Source organism: Stomoxys calcitrans, chromosome 4, assembly GCF_963082655.1.
Source record: "Stomoxys calcitrans chromosome 4, idStoCalc2.1, whole genome shotgun sequence".
Lineage (NCBI taxonomy): Eukaryota > Metazoa > Arthropoda > Insecta > Diptera > Muscidae > Stomoxys > Stomoxys calcitrans.
Window position 1 is genome coordinate 119260822 of NC_081555.1, and position 15652 is coordinate 119276473.

Genomic DNA, 15652 nt, shown 5'->3' on the forward strand with positions numbered 1-15652 from the left:
TTTATCAAGACAGCACAAAAGAAATGGGGCGAATGACCAAAACAGCAACAACAACTTACCTTGGCTTGTTATTTGTTTCAAATGGTGTAGACGGGGTACTGGTTGACTGCTAGCATGCACAATTGTTGACTTTTACTGAGAGTAGACGAGTTGAGAGTTAATCCGTTAAATGTTCTCCTGTTGTTGTTGTGTATTGCTATCGTTAGACAGATCGATAACATAAAGATATCCAATTGTTGTTTTTGTTTACTTCATATAAAGGAAAGAGCAAGTTTTGTACTACTTGCACTTGATTGGTTTTGTTATTTTTTGTGTATTCTTTTTACTTTAATAACTTGAATTAATTTGTTTATGGCATTTTGGCTAAATAAATATTCCAAAAAATTTATTACAAACAAGCGCTTTAAGAGTGCACAACACTAAAACAAGTAACAGCAATAATGACGATTATTATTATGACTGACTGGCTGATGGTTCTTTCAATTTCTTCTTTCTACTCTTCTCATGTGTGTGTTTTGGGGGGTGACCGATGATGTTCGCTGGCTAGAGATACGATAAAGACAGACAAATGTTGGTTTGTTAGGTTGGCCGATGATGGTCTTGTGTTTTTATCAAAACACCATGATTATTGAAATCATGGGTGGAGATTATCATGCAGCGATAACGATGAAGAGGAGCCAACACCACTACCATCACCATCAGTCGTTCAATAATTTATGTATATACCAATACTCCAATTTAATCAAGAGAACACACAAACTTGGTGCTGTGTATGATTGTAGGTTTGGTGGGGCGGGGAGCACAAAGCGCGGCAAACAGATGAGTATAGAAGTGTATTGATTTTTATTTTTGTTTATTTATAAAAAGCACAATGACACACAGTGAACGCACTAAATGATAACAAGTGGTTTGGGGGGATTGCTTGATTTGATCGATTGCTGCTGCCGCCTGAGTGAGGCTTGTTTATTTTCTTTGTAGACGCACTTAAAGTAATCGATTATTTGATTTGATTCCTTTTTATTTTCTTTTCTTCAATATTTGAAAAAGAAATGAGTGTGAGGTTAAAAGTTATTCTTTTTTTTTCTTTTGATTTCATATAAAATTCACTTTCCTTAATTTAGTTTCAACATTTCCACCAGCACTCTTACCAAATTTTTTATATTGATTTCATGTTGACAAACTTGTTTTATTTTCTAATTGACCATAATATAGTTATAGTTGCGCTTTAAATAAAATTTCTATTGACACTCTTTATTTGGACAATTGACCAAATTAAATGTTAATTCACACCACAGAGACATCACTTTTTTTTTAAAGCATTTGCGCGCCGCTTACTTTATTTGGCCACTATACAAAGAAGGTACTCCAAAAAAGGTTTGCATAAACACTATAACAAAACACAAAGGCAAGGCAACCAAAAAAAGAAGATAACAAAACCAACGCGCACAGGCAGAAATGTAACGTATAGCCTTTTTTTGTAACAAAATTCAATCACGCACTGAGCAATACAACAGGTGTTAATTTTTTTGGGAATTTTGTAAGCTTTAAATTTTCATTATAATAATTTTCACAAGAAGTAAAAATCAACTTACATTTCCAATAAATGTTTAATAATTCTTTTAAAATTTTCAAAATAATATAAACTTAAGTATTTCTTTGCTTTATAAATTTACTTTCTCCAGCTTATTGTATATAAATTCAGATTTCATCGATCATCAACCAACAAGCACATTCACGTTTCGTTATTTCATGATATGTACACAGAACCAACAAATTGTTTTGATCATTCACAATAACGGCGCGACGGACAACGTTCCCGTATCTCAACGTTAAGCGGCAAACAAACTCGAACTAAACTAAAGGCCACAAACTAAAACAAGAAATACCCCAACAGCTGTCTCAAGCGTGTCTACTACAAACACACTTTCGTATAAACATATACTTGCGTTCGAATGCACGCAAGCAGCAAGAGAGTAAAGTGATAACAATTTTCCAAAATTGAACTCTCACTCTCTTGCTACCTGTTGGTAAGGGGGCCAGGCTCTCACGACGTTAATGATCATTATATGCAGAATATCAGTAATGCTATTTTAGTGATTTTATTTGTTAATGTTGGAAATATTAAACGATTAAAATTTTAAAATCAAACTTAATTTTGTGAAAATTTAATTTTAAAATATCTTTTCGTAAAATATTCGGGCAATCAATTGGTTCTTTTAAAATTTGGAGGTATATTTTCATAAAAATTTAGTCAATATTATAAATAGTTCACACATGTTCGCCAACTTTTAATTGTTGTAACAATTAAGCCGATTTATCAAAGGCTAATTAAAATCGGTTTGCAAAGACAATTTAGTAAAAAATTTATTTTATATTTTGTGTTACTTTCGGTTTGAGGTCATATAATTAAAAACTGATGTTGTTGTTTTCTATTTGAATTTATTTTTATTTATGCCAATTTTTCGAGGTATCATCGATCCTGATTATCTGTGCAAGATCGTTACAAAACTAGGAAAAAAACTACTCATAAATTAACACTTTGATGTTAATTTTGCCAACAAGAATTCTTTAAATACGTACTTTTTGAATTGAAAAACATAAATTGACCACTTCACCAAATGGTTATTTATCAACAAGGCTATGGTGGTATTTGTCTGTATGTTCCCAACAAACCAATCGTTACGAAATCGTAACGAAATCTGTACGAATTTCGGATGATTGTTCCGACTTCGGATCCGGAATCGTAACGAAAGCTTGACGAAAGTGGTTGACATGATTTCGGAACGAAACGTCAAAGTTTCGGAGAGAAATCGGAACGAAATCGTTCCGGTTTCGGTTGTCGGAAGAAAAATTAGTAAAAAACATTCGACAAAACTTTCAGACATCGTTCAGAATTCTTTCAGAACTGTCGGAACAAAAATTTCTTAAGATAAACAGTCAAGAAACCTTTCCGAGCTGTCGGAAGAAAAAGTTGGAAAAACCCGGTACGAGAAGATGGTAAAAATCGTTTAAAATTATTTCAGGACTGTCGGAACAAAAATTCCGTCTGACAAACAGTGCAGAAATCGTTCAGAATTACTTCCGAACTGTCGGAAGAAAAATTCAGAAAAAACCCATACGAAAAGACGGTCAGAAATCGTTCAGAATTCTTTCAGAATTGTAGGAACAAAAATTCTGTCAGACAAACAGCGCAGAAATCGCTCAAATTACTTCCGAAAAAAGACGCTGAACGCATCTCGCATAATCTTCTCGGCACGGGATAACTATGAGCATCACACAGGCGGGAACTTAAAGCTCCAATCTGTGTGGTGTAATTCATTATCAAAAGAAGCTTAGCTGAAAGTTACTCCGCGACCACAAGTTGCGGATAGTGTAATGATCCACACGGAATAGCTGCAGTCGCGGCCAATCAGCAGTATCGAGTGGAGAGTTTCAGCGAGAGGTCTTCCGGTACCGGCTCTGGCTTACATACATAGTGCCTACACTCAACCAATTTTTTTATTAAAAACAGCAAAATTGTTTGCTAAAACAGCATTTTTTGTCAGCTAAAAATTGGAAAGCAGACATTACTGCTGTTTCAGCAAACATTTCGGTTAGCTAATTCAGCAAAGAATTATGCTGTTTTAAGCACAAAAATCTGCTGAAGAAACATGTGTATGCTAATTTTATACCCACCACCATGGGAGCAGTGTTTGCTATTTTCAGCTAACTTTGTTCTATAATTGTATGATGCTCAATATGACAAGGCGAGTTATTGGCACCTTTAAATAACCAATGGCTATCACGTTCCCGCGGTGATCGGTCGTATAAACAGGAACGAGTTTGCTCACCTATAAGAGCTTGATGAGGATCGCCACCTCCACATGCAAATGTGGCTACAACAGCAAAGTTTATTGAAATCTCCAAATACCGAGTATGCCCCACGCATGTTAAATCAGTTTATTAAACAAACTCCACCAAACAAATTAAGAATGAGGACCCAACATACAACAACAGCCCCATTCCCAACATGAAACAAGTATCTTCTTTTTATACTTTGTTGCCTTCCCTTGTGTTTGATCGCGTGTGTTGTCAACACTGCTGTTTTCAGAGAGAGGATAAAATTACAACCCGAAAGAAATTTACTCTCCGCATTTGTATCTTGTTTATGTGTGTACCTGTTGACTAGCATAAATTTAGCGCCACATGGATTGTTGTTGCTTTTTTTTACACGGTTTAACGAGAATTGTTTGTGTAACAAATGGTTGTTAGGGCTAAAAGGGGTATTGTTTTGTTTTTTGGGTACGTTCTGTGAGTATTTCGATTCGTTTTGCTCTTTCTGGAAATGGTGTATCACAAAATCTATGGAACAGAATTAAAAAGTACCAAATGAAATTTTGACAAATTTTCCTATAGAAATGAAAGTTTTACAAAATTTCCGAAAGAAATGAAATTTTGACAAAATTTCCTATAGAAAAGAAAATTTTACAAAATTTCCTAAAGAAATGAAATTTTGACAAAATTTTCTAGAGAAATTTCCTATAGAAATGAAATTTTTACAAATTTCCTATAGAAATAAATGAAATTTTGACATTTCCTATAGAAATGAAATTTTGACAAAATTTCCTATGGAAATGAAACTGTGTCAAAATTTCTTACAGAAATGAAATTTTGACAAACCCTCCCCCTTACCCCAAAAGTATTACCCAAAAATAAAAGTGGACCGATCGAGGCAATATGGGACTCAGATGAAAGGTATTCAGGAGTAGAGTCCGAATTTCATATTAAAAATTGGGTCCAAGTAAATGGGGGGCTGACCAACCCCAAACCTCCTGAAGGTTTTTTGGACGAACATGACAATATGTGACTCAAACGAAAGGTATTCGGGTGTAGATTACGAATACCCAAAATCAAAAGTGGGCCGATCGGGACAATATGAGTATCAAATGTAAGGTATTGGAAATAAGAATTCAAATATAGTATTATAATTTGGGTCTAAGATAGGGTCGCCCCACCCAAAATTCCCCCAAACAGACATATTGGACGTTCTAGTCAATATGGGCCTCAAATGAAAGGTATTCGTGAGTAGATTACGAATCTGGCATACAAAATTAGATCGAAGTATAGGGGGTCACCCTACCCCTCAAAAACGCCTTAAATGGGCATCATGACTATATGGCATTCGGTTTTTTTTGATTGTTCCGTAGAATCAAAAACGGCTGAACCGATTTTCATAAAATTTTCACAGATTGTGTAAGTTATTCTGGCAGGAAATATAGTCTATATAATTTTTAAATATCGGATGGGGGCAGTCCCTCCTTCTTACCCCAACAACGCCATCCAAAACCAAAAGTGGACCGATAGGCACAATATGGGTATCAAATGAAAGGCATAGGAGACTGGAAAACGAATATCGTATTAAAATTTGGGTCCAAGTACCCAGCGGGCCTCCCCAGCCCAAAAACTTCTCTAAACAGATATATTCGACGTTCATGTCAATATGGGCCTCAAATGAAAAGTATTCGACAGTATATTACAAATATGGCATAAAAAATTAGGTCCAAGTAATGGGAGGTCGCCCCACCCCCAAGTATCCCCAAATGGGCATATTAGTCGACCAAGTCTATATGGGACTCAAATGAAAGGTATTTGGGTGTATATTACCAATATGACATTAAAATTTGTGTTCAAGTCTAGGTGGGGCTTTTCTTTCCAAAAATAAGTCAAATAGGTTGATTGACCCATTATGACAATATAGGACTCAAATGGAAGGCATTTGAGAGTAGAAAACGAATTTGATATCCAATTTTGGAGCCAAGTGTTTGGGGTACGCCCTAAAGCGCCCCCTAAACTGAACTTCATTTTCGATTATGGCAACATGGAGCTCAAATCAACGGCATTTGGTAGTAACAAACGTATTTGTTATCTATTCCCAGGGCAAAGTGTCTGTGGCCGCTCCAGCCCCAGCCCCACAACACCCTCCAAATATTCCATATTTACTGACCATGGCAATATGGGGCTCACATTAAATGGATTTGGGAGTGCAGCACGAATTTGATATCCGTATTTGAGTCGAAATATCTGAGTGCCATCCCTCCCCTAAAAAGAACTTCTCATTACCTTAATTTTCAAAACCACTAGATCTCGCAGATTGGTAATGCGATTCGTTCGAAATTTCGTTTTCGCTCTCGCAGTCAAATCAAAACATGGTTTCTATTGTTGGGAACGTGTGCGTATATTTACATTAAGGACCCAGTGCCTTTCTAAACGGGACTTATTTACCAATACGATAATATAGGACTCAAAAGAAAGTTATTTGGGAGTGGAGTAAAAAATTTAACCAGGAACCGGGAAGGGGCACACTTCTTACACATCAATGAAAGCTTTGCGATTCAAATTAAAACTCAATGATGAGGTATTTTTTGTTATAGCCGAGTCCGAATGGCGTGCCGCAGTGCGACATCTCTTTGGGGAAAATTTTTACATGACCATGCATGGCAAATGCCTCCAGCATTAGGAGGGTATCACCACCGCTTTAAATTTGTCCGATTTGAACGCAGGCGTTCAACGTTATAGGCGGACATAGGCTACAGTGCCACGAATTCGATATACACATTCAGGGCGAAGTGTCCCAACCCTAAAAAGATATTGGGGAGTTAAAGTAGACGCAGCGGAGCGCGCCCGATTCGGCTAGTTTCCTATAAAAATGAAATTTTGACAAAATTTCCTAAAGAAATGAAATTTTGACAAGATTTTTTAATGAAATGAAGATTTGTGGAAATTTTTTTGAAAATTTTTTAAAAAAAAAGGTGGACAAAATATTTGATAGCAACAAAAGTAAAACAATTTCGAAAAATAAAATTAAAATTTTACGGAAACAAAAAAAAAGATAAAACTTTTTTCAAAACTAGTCAATACAAATAAAATTTCTTTTATAAAATATTAGAATGTCCAATTACCTCGATTAGTATTTGATTGTTAAAATGTCAACTAAATGAGCACATCTTTAGTTAAAAATGTTTGTTCGATATTGGTATTCATTTGATTATCTTGCTTTTTCTGAGCTTTCATTTTTGATAGACTTCTAAGTTGGATTCTTGAATTTTGAGATAAAATGTTTGCCACTGAAAATATGAGTTAAATGTTATTTTTGAAAAAACTACAACTGCACTAAAACATAGCTTACAAATAATGTCTTCATGCTTGAGCTATTCAAAATTATTACCTTTCATCAAAGATATGTCTTGAGTATACCAAAATATTGCAAACATCAGAGTGGTTCTCCTAAACGTTCTAAGATGTTCTATAGCTTGCTTATATCCATTCTTTATTTCTTGCGTTGTTATAATTTGTGGGTGATGTATTACTGTGTTTATTAGACAATAGATGACACCAATTTTATTGGTGTCTCTGTAGGTATGCTACAATGTTACAAATTCATCTAAGGCAAAAGTAAATTAAAAATATCCTTGGTTTATTGCTCCTGGGCATCCATTTCCTTTTGGAAGGGATCTTTTCCAATGTATTTGTCCAAATTCTGGTCAGCATTATTTTCCATGGCCGACAATTTGGTGAAACCCTCATCATCGACAAAACAAATTTCATGACCATCTGGATCAGCCAAAATGATAACACGCACAGTTTCCTTGCCGGGTGTATCCAATTCAATGAGAGGTGTTAATATTTTACCATTATTCTCTTGGATAACCTCATTTATATAGGGTTGTTGGTCTTTTGGCACCGAAAAGGCAATGCGGCCATATGCCTTGGCTCTATCCAGAGGTTCGGAGATTTGTTTAAGATTCAATGCCGCTTGCATATCACTATAGTTCAGTAGTAAAGAAGTATCGTCCTCCGATACTATCTTCATAAGTAAAATATTATGCCAATATTTTTTAGATTCTGCCAAATTGGTAACATGAAGGCCTACATTGACCACAGGATCGCGACATTCTGGTTGTGGTTCTGGTATAATGTAGAATTTATAGCCATCTGGAGAGATGAGCAGCTTTTTGCCATCAACATCGCTCATTGGGTAATTGTTGGCCAAGGCACGTTCAATGGACTCTTGGGATTTTAATACAACGCCAGCGAAGTCATTACCTAAAATTGAAACAAAAAGTTTAGAATGTGTTAAAATGAAAGAAGTTACACATTAAGAGAATTTGGTGATTTTGAATTGAGGGGTGGGAAATGTCAAGTGGGGGTTGTTGTTGTAGCCTCAATTTCATTTGGAGGTGGCGATCCTCACCAAGCTCCTGTAGGTGAGCAAGATCGCCGAGGGAACAGGTTGGCCATTGGTTATTTAAATGCGATAATAACTTGCCTTGTCATACCGAACACCATAGGCACTCAGTATTTGTGCAGGAGCCGGTGCCACCCGGCTTTTCAATGAGACTCTCCGCTCGATACCGCTAATTTTCCACGACTGCCGTCGTAGCTACTCCGTATAGAGCATTCCACTATCCGCAACTTGTGGACGCGAAGCTTAGCTCACAGCTAAGCAATGACAGCAATGAACACCACACAAATCGGAGCTAAATGTTCCAGCCTACGTGGTGCTCACAGCTATTTCGTGCCGCGATTTACCCCCATTCAAGTGAATGGGGAAATGGGGGGGTGAATGTATTAAGTCATTAGACACAATTCCCTAAGGTTTTAGGTTTTTTGAAGATTTTAGACACATATCCCAAATAATTTGTTCAAGATTTCCAGTTGTGGGTTCGAAGGGATTAGTTGGGCAGATCAATCAGGTGAGGTGTATCTTTTGGTTCCTGTTAAAAAGAGACTAACATCTATCCCGTTGGCATCAATTTGGCTAACATAAGAACTAAGGCAGCTATTTTTCCAAACTAGAACCAATGTGGTTTGCTGAAGGAGATTAGCTTCAATAGGTACTGTGGCCAGTGGGGGTTCTCTATAACGGCAATTGCTTGATATACGTTTACTGTTTCCCCCAGCGTCCCCAGTAAACGCTATTTAGAACCACCAGATACACTACTTGGTATGGAACCAAGTAGTGTATCTGAACCTTTCGCTCTAGATAACAAGTGTCCAAGCTGACGTTCCTGAGAAGTGGCGGCCTATCCACAGCAAGGTGATTTGAATGGCTATTGCGAAAACAGCCAGCCTTTGCAGCTTAGTCAACGTAAACTCTATCTTTGCCCCGAAAGATACCGTGTCTAATGCACCTGGTACGTATGAGAACATAGGAGACAGCTCGTCGCAATTCGAAAGCAGATCTGGATCGTATTCAACTACCTATTTCTAAACTGGAGAGTCCAGCAGCAACGTGGTAGTTCAATCGTCCCTAAATCATACAATATCGATACCCCTGTAGGGCAAGATTGACTAGGTAGCCGTTAAAACTTTCATAAACGCCAGCAACGTGGGAACCATGGCATCGGATCGTACAATTTCCATGCCTCCTGGAGTCTGTGGAATATAGCGTATACACGGTTTGACCTAGTTTTGACCTCGACCAAAGGCTCAAGAAGAGTAGTGCGGCAAACATCTAAGCTACTGGTGAGAAAATCCCATCAATAGCATTGGGCATTCATGTTCTTTAGCATCAGTGTAGAGATTCGATCGGGAGCCAGCGTGTTCGACGACTTGGAGTTGCTGATGACGTTTGTAACTTCGTTCACGGTAAACTGTGCTGGTTGTTTATTATCTTGGCAATAACAAAAGCGATTCAGTTTTCTGGGGGTAGTTGTTGTTGTTGTTGATCTTGCAGCCACAAACTTGCATGTGAGGGTAGCGGTCCTTGGCAAGCCTCCTTTAGGGGACAAGGTTATAAACCCATCGATGGGAAACGTAAACGTGGACGGCTGATTCCTATCATCCATTATGGAGCGTAAAGGAGGCTGTCTGGCATCGGGCTGTGGTGTTTTCTCCAAATAATGATCGAATGATGCAGGGTACCGAGGCGGTGCTGATCTCTGAAGCAATCAAAAGTGCCTCGAAAGGTTCTATGATTGGCATGCTCAATCATAAGCCTGTCCACTTATATGTTGGCCTTTAGACTAAAGGCGTAAGGAACCAGATGTGTTCTTTCTTATCGCTGTGTTGGATGTCGTTTTCCCGAAAAGTGATCACTTTGTAACGGGCACCCCACCTTTTTTGGGACCTTCTTAATTGCATAAGGATTTTTTGTAGCAGTTTGTTGTGTTCTATATTTCTTCTGCTTGGTTCGGTTTAATAACCAGATCCAGAAACTCTGCGATTAAGGTGGGGTGCTTCCAGAGGGATTTGGGTCTGAGCCGAGTGGGGCAGGTGAGTTAAACAGGAGGCATGTGGTCTCAAGTCACACATCCTGCAAGTTGGCATCAATCCTAGCTTGGTATTTGTTGTTGTTGTAGCCACATTTTCATGTAGAGGTGGCGATCCTTATCAAGCTTCTATAGGTGAGCAAGCTCGTTCGGCTCCAAAGGACCGATCGCCGCGGAAACAGGGAGGAAATTGATTATTTAAAGGCGTCAATACATCGCCTTGTCATATCAAGCATCATAGGCACTCAGTATTTGTGCAAGAGCCAGTGCTGCTCGACCTCTCACTAATACTCTCCATTCGATACCGCTGATTGTCCGCGACTGCCGTTGCAGCTACTCCGTATGGAGCATTCCACTATCCGCAACCGGGTAGCTCGCAGCTACGCTTCTCGTGGCAGCAATGAACACCACACAGATCGGACCTCAATGTTCCACCCTGTGTGATGCTTACAGCTATCACGTGCCGGACAGCCGAAGCCGTCAGCATGGTAGGTGGTTGATTCCTATCTTCCATTATGGAGCGTAAAGGAGGCTCCTAAGGAGCGGGCTGTGGACAATAGTGTTCTCCGGGTACCGGGGCGGGGCTGATCTATGAAACAATCAGAAGTGCCACGAAAGATGCTCGGATTGTCATGCTCGATCATAAGCCCTTCCAGTTATATGTTGGGGTTGTGATTACAAAGATCGTCTATAGACTAAAGACGTTGTTGCTGTAGTTGTTGTAGCAGTGTGTAGTACACTGAGGCGGCAGCCCTTGCCGATAAAGATCTCCATCGAGTCAATCCGGCATGTACAAACGGCTGCCATAGGACTGACTAAAGATGTAAGGAACTAAAGGAGTCCTTTCTTATCTGTGTTGAATGTCGTTTTCCCGAAAAATGATTACTGGGTAACGGGTACCCCACCTTTTTTGAGACCTTCTTAATTTTCTGTTATTGTCGAAGTTTTTTGTGTTCTATATTTCGTCTGCCTGGTTCTGTAGAATAACCAGATCCAGAAACTCTGCGACTAAGGTAGGGTGCGTCCAGAGGGATTTGGGTCTGAGCCGAGTGGGTCTGGTCAATTAAACACACGACGTGTGTCTTGTGGGATTTGGGGGATTTGGGTCTGAGCCGAGTGGGTCTGGTCAATTAAACACACGACGTGTGTCTTGTGGTCTCAAGTCACAATTGGACCATACAACCTGCACGTTGTCATCAATGCTAGCTTGGTAGCAGTTGAGGCGGTTGCATATGCCGTATCGTAAATGAGCCAAAACCACTCTCGTTTACCGGAAGAGTTCAAAGGGAGGCGGTCGTCTTCAAGGACCACATTCACCCGGTTCTACGGTGTATGCATGAATGTTGTCTAGACCTACATGATATGCTGGTAGACGGCCGACAAGCAGGCTACGAATTGCTCGCTGTCAAGCTCAATTCGAACTTTCTGATAGGGTGAACCCCTTCTACGATGTCCCCCTTTAACTCTCGGTATGCTCAATTAATTGACAGTGTTAATGAACCTAGCCCATTTCATTGGAACAGTCATGGGTGTGTCGCCAAAAGTGACGGAAGTTCAATCGTCTCTTCTGGCATGGTTCGACCACAGTTGACCAAAGTTTACCAATGTTGCCACTTAAGTTAATGTGCTTAAGAGTCCACCCTAATGTTTTCTTCATGCAGTTCCTTGCTTCTAGCTTCATTAGGGTTAAGGGACGAATCCTATTACCCTCGTCTGCGAGTTTCACAGCCTGCAGCAAAAGATTGGCCTTACCAAGACTATTTGGCAGGCTATTATAAAGAGGAGGCCAACGTAGCGAATCCTAGTGAGAACATCAAAAAAAAATTTTCAGCGGTGATTATTTCCTCCTAATGCTGGCGACATTTGAGAGGTACTATGCCAGGGTAAAACTTCTCCCCAAAGAGGTGTCGCTCTGTGGCACGCCGTTTGGACTCGGCTATAACTCATTGAGCTTAAACTTGAAGCACTCAGTGATATGTGAGAATTTTCCCCTGTTCCTTAATGGAATGTTCTTGGGCAAATTTGTATTTGCATGTTAATATAAAGCAAGTGGGTCTGCGTAAATGTTGTTCAAAGTTTCTGCTTTGCAACTTTCACACCTTAGGAAGGTGGTAAGTATATTGGAGCAGCAAATGGTGTCCACTCTAAGGCCATTCCAATCAGCTCCCACCTGACTTTCGCATCCGGCGTTCAGAATGTATGAAGTCGAAGGTTCTAATATCAATGAAATGAGGAGTTGCCATGGGAACGTCCGACGAATTGCCGCACAATCACCCATAATTCTGGTGGAGCATCCCCAATAAGCATGCAAAACATGGAGCCTTCTATCTATCACGAAACCTAGTCACCCATCTTCAACTCCAGCAATTCTTTAGCAGTAAATTTTAGCCGTGACAACTGTGCAAGCTGCAGCAAACTACATAGAACCTTCAGTTCTAAGAAAGGCACACTCAATCTCTCCCGAAAGAACGTAACAATTGCAAGAACATTGCCACTGCTGGCATTTGTAAGTCAATGTTGTTGTTGTTGTAGTAGCAGTGTGTGGTACACTGAGGCGGCAGCCCTTGCCGATGAAGGAATTCATCGGGTCAATCCGGTACATACAACCGGCTGCCATGGGATTGGGTAAGTCAATATTCGGGACAAGAAGCCTCTGCGTCACATATTGCCGCATGGGAGAAATCGAAAATGTCACATAGTCGGAGGACTGCGCAGGTGATTTTTTCTAGCATAGCACGAAGTCAGAATGGCAATACACTGCACTTTCCAAGGCTTGCTTCTTTCCTTACACGACCGGTAAGAATGCGGAACAGGCTCTCCGACTCTTATATCAAAAATGAACAAAACACGTTGAGGCGGCAGCCTCTGGCCGACGAAAATATCTTTGGATCAATCCTGCGCATAAAAACCGGGGTAATTTGATTTAGCTAATCAGTAGAAACATTTCACTTAAATCTTTTAAAATTCTCATATATCGCGCGATATGTAAGTAGGCTAAAACCGAAACTTTTATCCATTCAATATCAAGGAACCTAAAAATATTCTGAATTTATATAAGCGAAATAGATGCTTGCACATTTACTTATTTCATTGCGCTAAGTTTTCCCTTTCACAGCTTCCAACCTTACCCATTTCATAACTGGAAACACCATAATTATAGGTCAGCTCAAAAACAAAATGTGTAGATTCGGGGCCATAGCCAACCATTGTTTTACTCCAGCGATTATCATAAGGCCTGTAAAACATGGGCATTTTGTTTAAATTTCAAAAGTTTACATACATACAAACTATACGACGTAGCAATAAATCTCACTCACCCATTGCACTGAGCTTCGCAACCCTCCTTAAACTCCTCATGTCTCAATACCTGATAAAAAAATATAAAAATAGTATGACTACCATTTCATCAATGTTCAAGTGGCAAAGCACTGTACGTGCATAAATTGTCGATCAAAAAACTAAAATTAAAAAAGATATCTTATAACACAATCATCCATCCATAGGCACCTGTTGATGTGGCCAAGACTTCAATTATCAGTCGCTCAGATTGTGTTGCTACAGATTAGACTATACGAAAAAGTGGGTGGTTTTTCCAACTTACCTTCATGCCAAGTATATTCCTAAAGAAATGGGAATTCTTTGCCCGATTGCCAATTTTGAATACATAATGTAGAGCTCGTCCTGTAATTTGCGACATCTTTCCAGATGTGGTATATGCAGATATATCTCAATGGGATTTTCCAAGAATTCAATCAATATTCAATTATTGCACAATTAGTCACTGTCGCTGTATTCGTTGGTTGTTCTCTGCCGGCACTGAAGTGAATGAAGGGTTCTCTGCGCTGTGATATGCTTTTTAAAAACTATTAGTTCGTGTATTTGTGAACAATTAACAAAAATTCTTTAAACCGGTTGCTGCGTTTTTCTCACCGCAAATGAAAAAAACAAACAAACTACGAAGAACAGTATGAAGGAGGGCGGTAAGAAATTGAATATGGTGGAAAACGAAATCGAGGAAAAACAAATAGTTTGGTACTGATTTACATGGAGCTACATGCGTTAGCTGCTTTCTCAAGTTTGAAATGTCGCTTCGTACAAAGTTGTGCTAATTTAACTTATACCAATTAAAATACAACAAAATCTAAGTATATTTACAAATAAAAATTATTTATTTATTTCAAAGGGGTGGGTTTTGGTTTATATTACTACAACATCGAAAATTTCGCTTACAGTTAGGCAAGTCAAATGAAATTTTCTTTGCGTAACAGGGCGACATAATAGGCATTTATTAATTTTTTGCATCTATGAATAAAAATGTATGTTTTATAGCTCCAAGTAACGTGAAATGAAGTAATTATAACCTCCACCAAAGGATTGGGGTATAAAAATTTCGTCATTCCGTTTATAACACCAAGAAATAGTGGTCTAATAGTATATATATTCTTGATCGTTATGGCATTTTAAGTTGATTTAGCCATATTCATCCGTACGTTCGTCTGTGGAAAGCACTTACGAAGAAATAAAGCTAGGCGCTTGAAATCTTGCACAAATACTTCTTATTGGTGTAGACCGAATGGGCCAAATCGGTCAATGTTTTGATATAGCTGCTTGGGTCTTGACTTCTTGAGCTTTTGGAGTGCGCAGCTCATATTCGATTTGGCTGAAAATTTGCACATATCGTTTTGGAATGCCTTTCAAGAACTGTGCCAAGTAAGGTTTACATTTGTATATAACCTGGTACCGCTGTCATATGAACCAATATGGGTCGTAACTTCTTAAGCTCCTAGAATACGCAATCAGTTTTGGCTGAAATTTTGCATGAAGTGTTTCGTTATAACTTCAAACAAATGTGGTGAGTATGGTTTAAATCAGTCCATAACCTGATATAGCTGCCATAAAAACCGATCTCCTGATTTGTCTTCTTGAGTCGTATATGCCGTAATTCTTATTCAATTTTGCATATGTCGTTTTGGTATGATTTCCAACAACTGTGACATGTATGGTCTAAATCGGTTCGTAACCTGATATATAGCTGCATAAAAACAGATTTCCCAATTTGACTTTCTGAGCCTTTTGAGGGCGCAACCATTACTCAACTTACCTGACATTTTGGAGGTGATATTTTTTACTTGGTAATCATGTCATGCCTAGAACTGACTTCATTGGCAACCATGGCGAAACAATTAAAGGTGGTCTCATTTTTACAACAACCACAAATCATATGGTGCAATCAGCCATCTTGCCATCAAGCTGATAGAGGTTTTGCCAACACACCAAAAGAAATTTGTGTGCATGTGCATATGTGAGCAGAGAATATGTGAGAAAGAAGAAAACAAACAAAGAAAGAGAATGCAAACAAAAATCTGTCATCCAGGATTCACTGAATAAGGTTAAGCCAAGCG

The 15652-nt window shown here is 38.9% G+C and overlaps 2 protein-coding genes across 5 annotated transcripts in view; both read right to left on the reverse strand.

Moving 5' to 3' along the window:
• Positions 1-7294, reverse strand: part of LOC106080879 (uncharacterized) — a 470932-nt gene extending 463638 nt beyond the window's left edge. For 2 of the 4 annotated variants that reach the window (XM_013242482.2, XM_013242484.2), the window contains exon 1: positions 60-1840. The gene's annotated coding sequence lies outside the window, so the exon portion shown is untranslated. Of the gene's footprint in view, positions 1-59; positions 1841-6938; positions 7104-7204 lie in introns of those variants that run through there. The other 2 variants (XM_059366664.1, XM_013242485.2) reach the window with 2 other exon arrangements.
• A 33-nt stretch (positions 7295-7327) lies between these two features.
• LOC106080880 (glyoxalase domain-containing protein 4) lies at positions 7328-14216 on the reverse strand. The gene is made up of 4 exons (XM_013242486.2): positions 13852-14216; positions 13568-13617; positions 13379-13485; positions 7328-8082 (listed from the first exon to the last, which is right to left on the reverse strand). The coding sequence occupies exons 1-4, from the start codon at positions 13945-13947 to the stop codon at positions 7454-7456; spliced, it is 882 nt and encodes a 293-aa protein (XP_013097940.2). The 5' UTR covers positions 13948-14216; the 3' UTR covers positions 7328-7453.
• Positions 14217-15652: the final 1436 nt, after the last annotated feature.

Excerpts from the sequence above, each read along its gene's own strand:
- LOC106080880 (XM_013242486.2), bottom strand. The coding sequence starts at position 13,947 with ATGTCGCAAATTACAGGACGAGCTCTACATTATGTATTCAAAATTGGC. Across the intron at positions 13,618-13,851 it reads GGAATATACTTGGCATGAAG|GTATTGAGACATGAGGAGTT; the intron begins GTAAGTTGGAAA and ends TTTTTTTATCAG. Across the intron at positions 13,486-13,567 it reads TGCGAAGCTCAGTGCAATGG|GCCTTATGATAATCGCTGGA; the intron begins GTGAGTGAGATT and ends CATGTTTTACAG.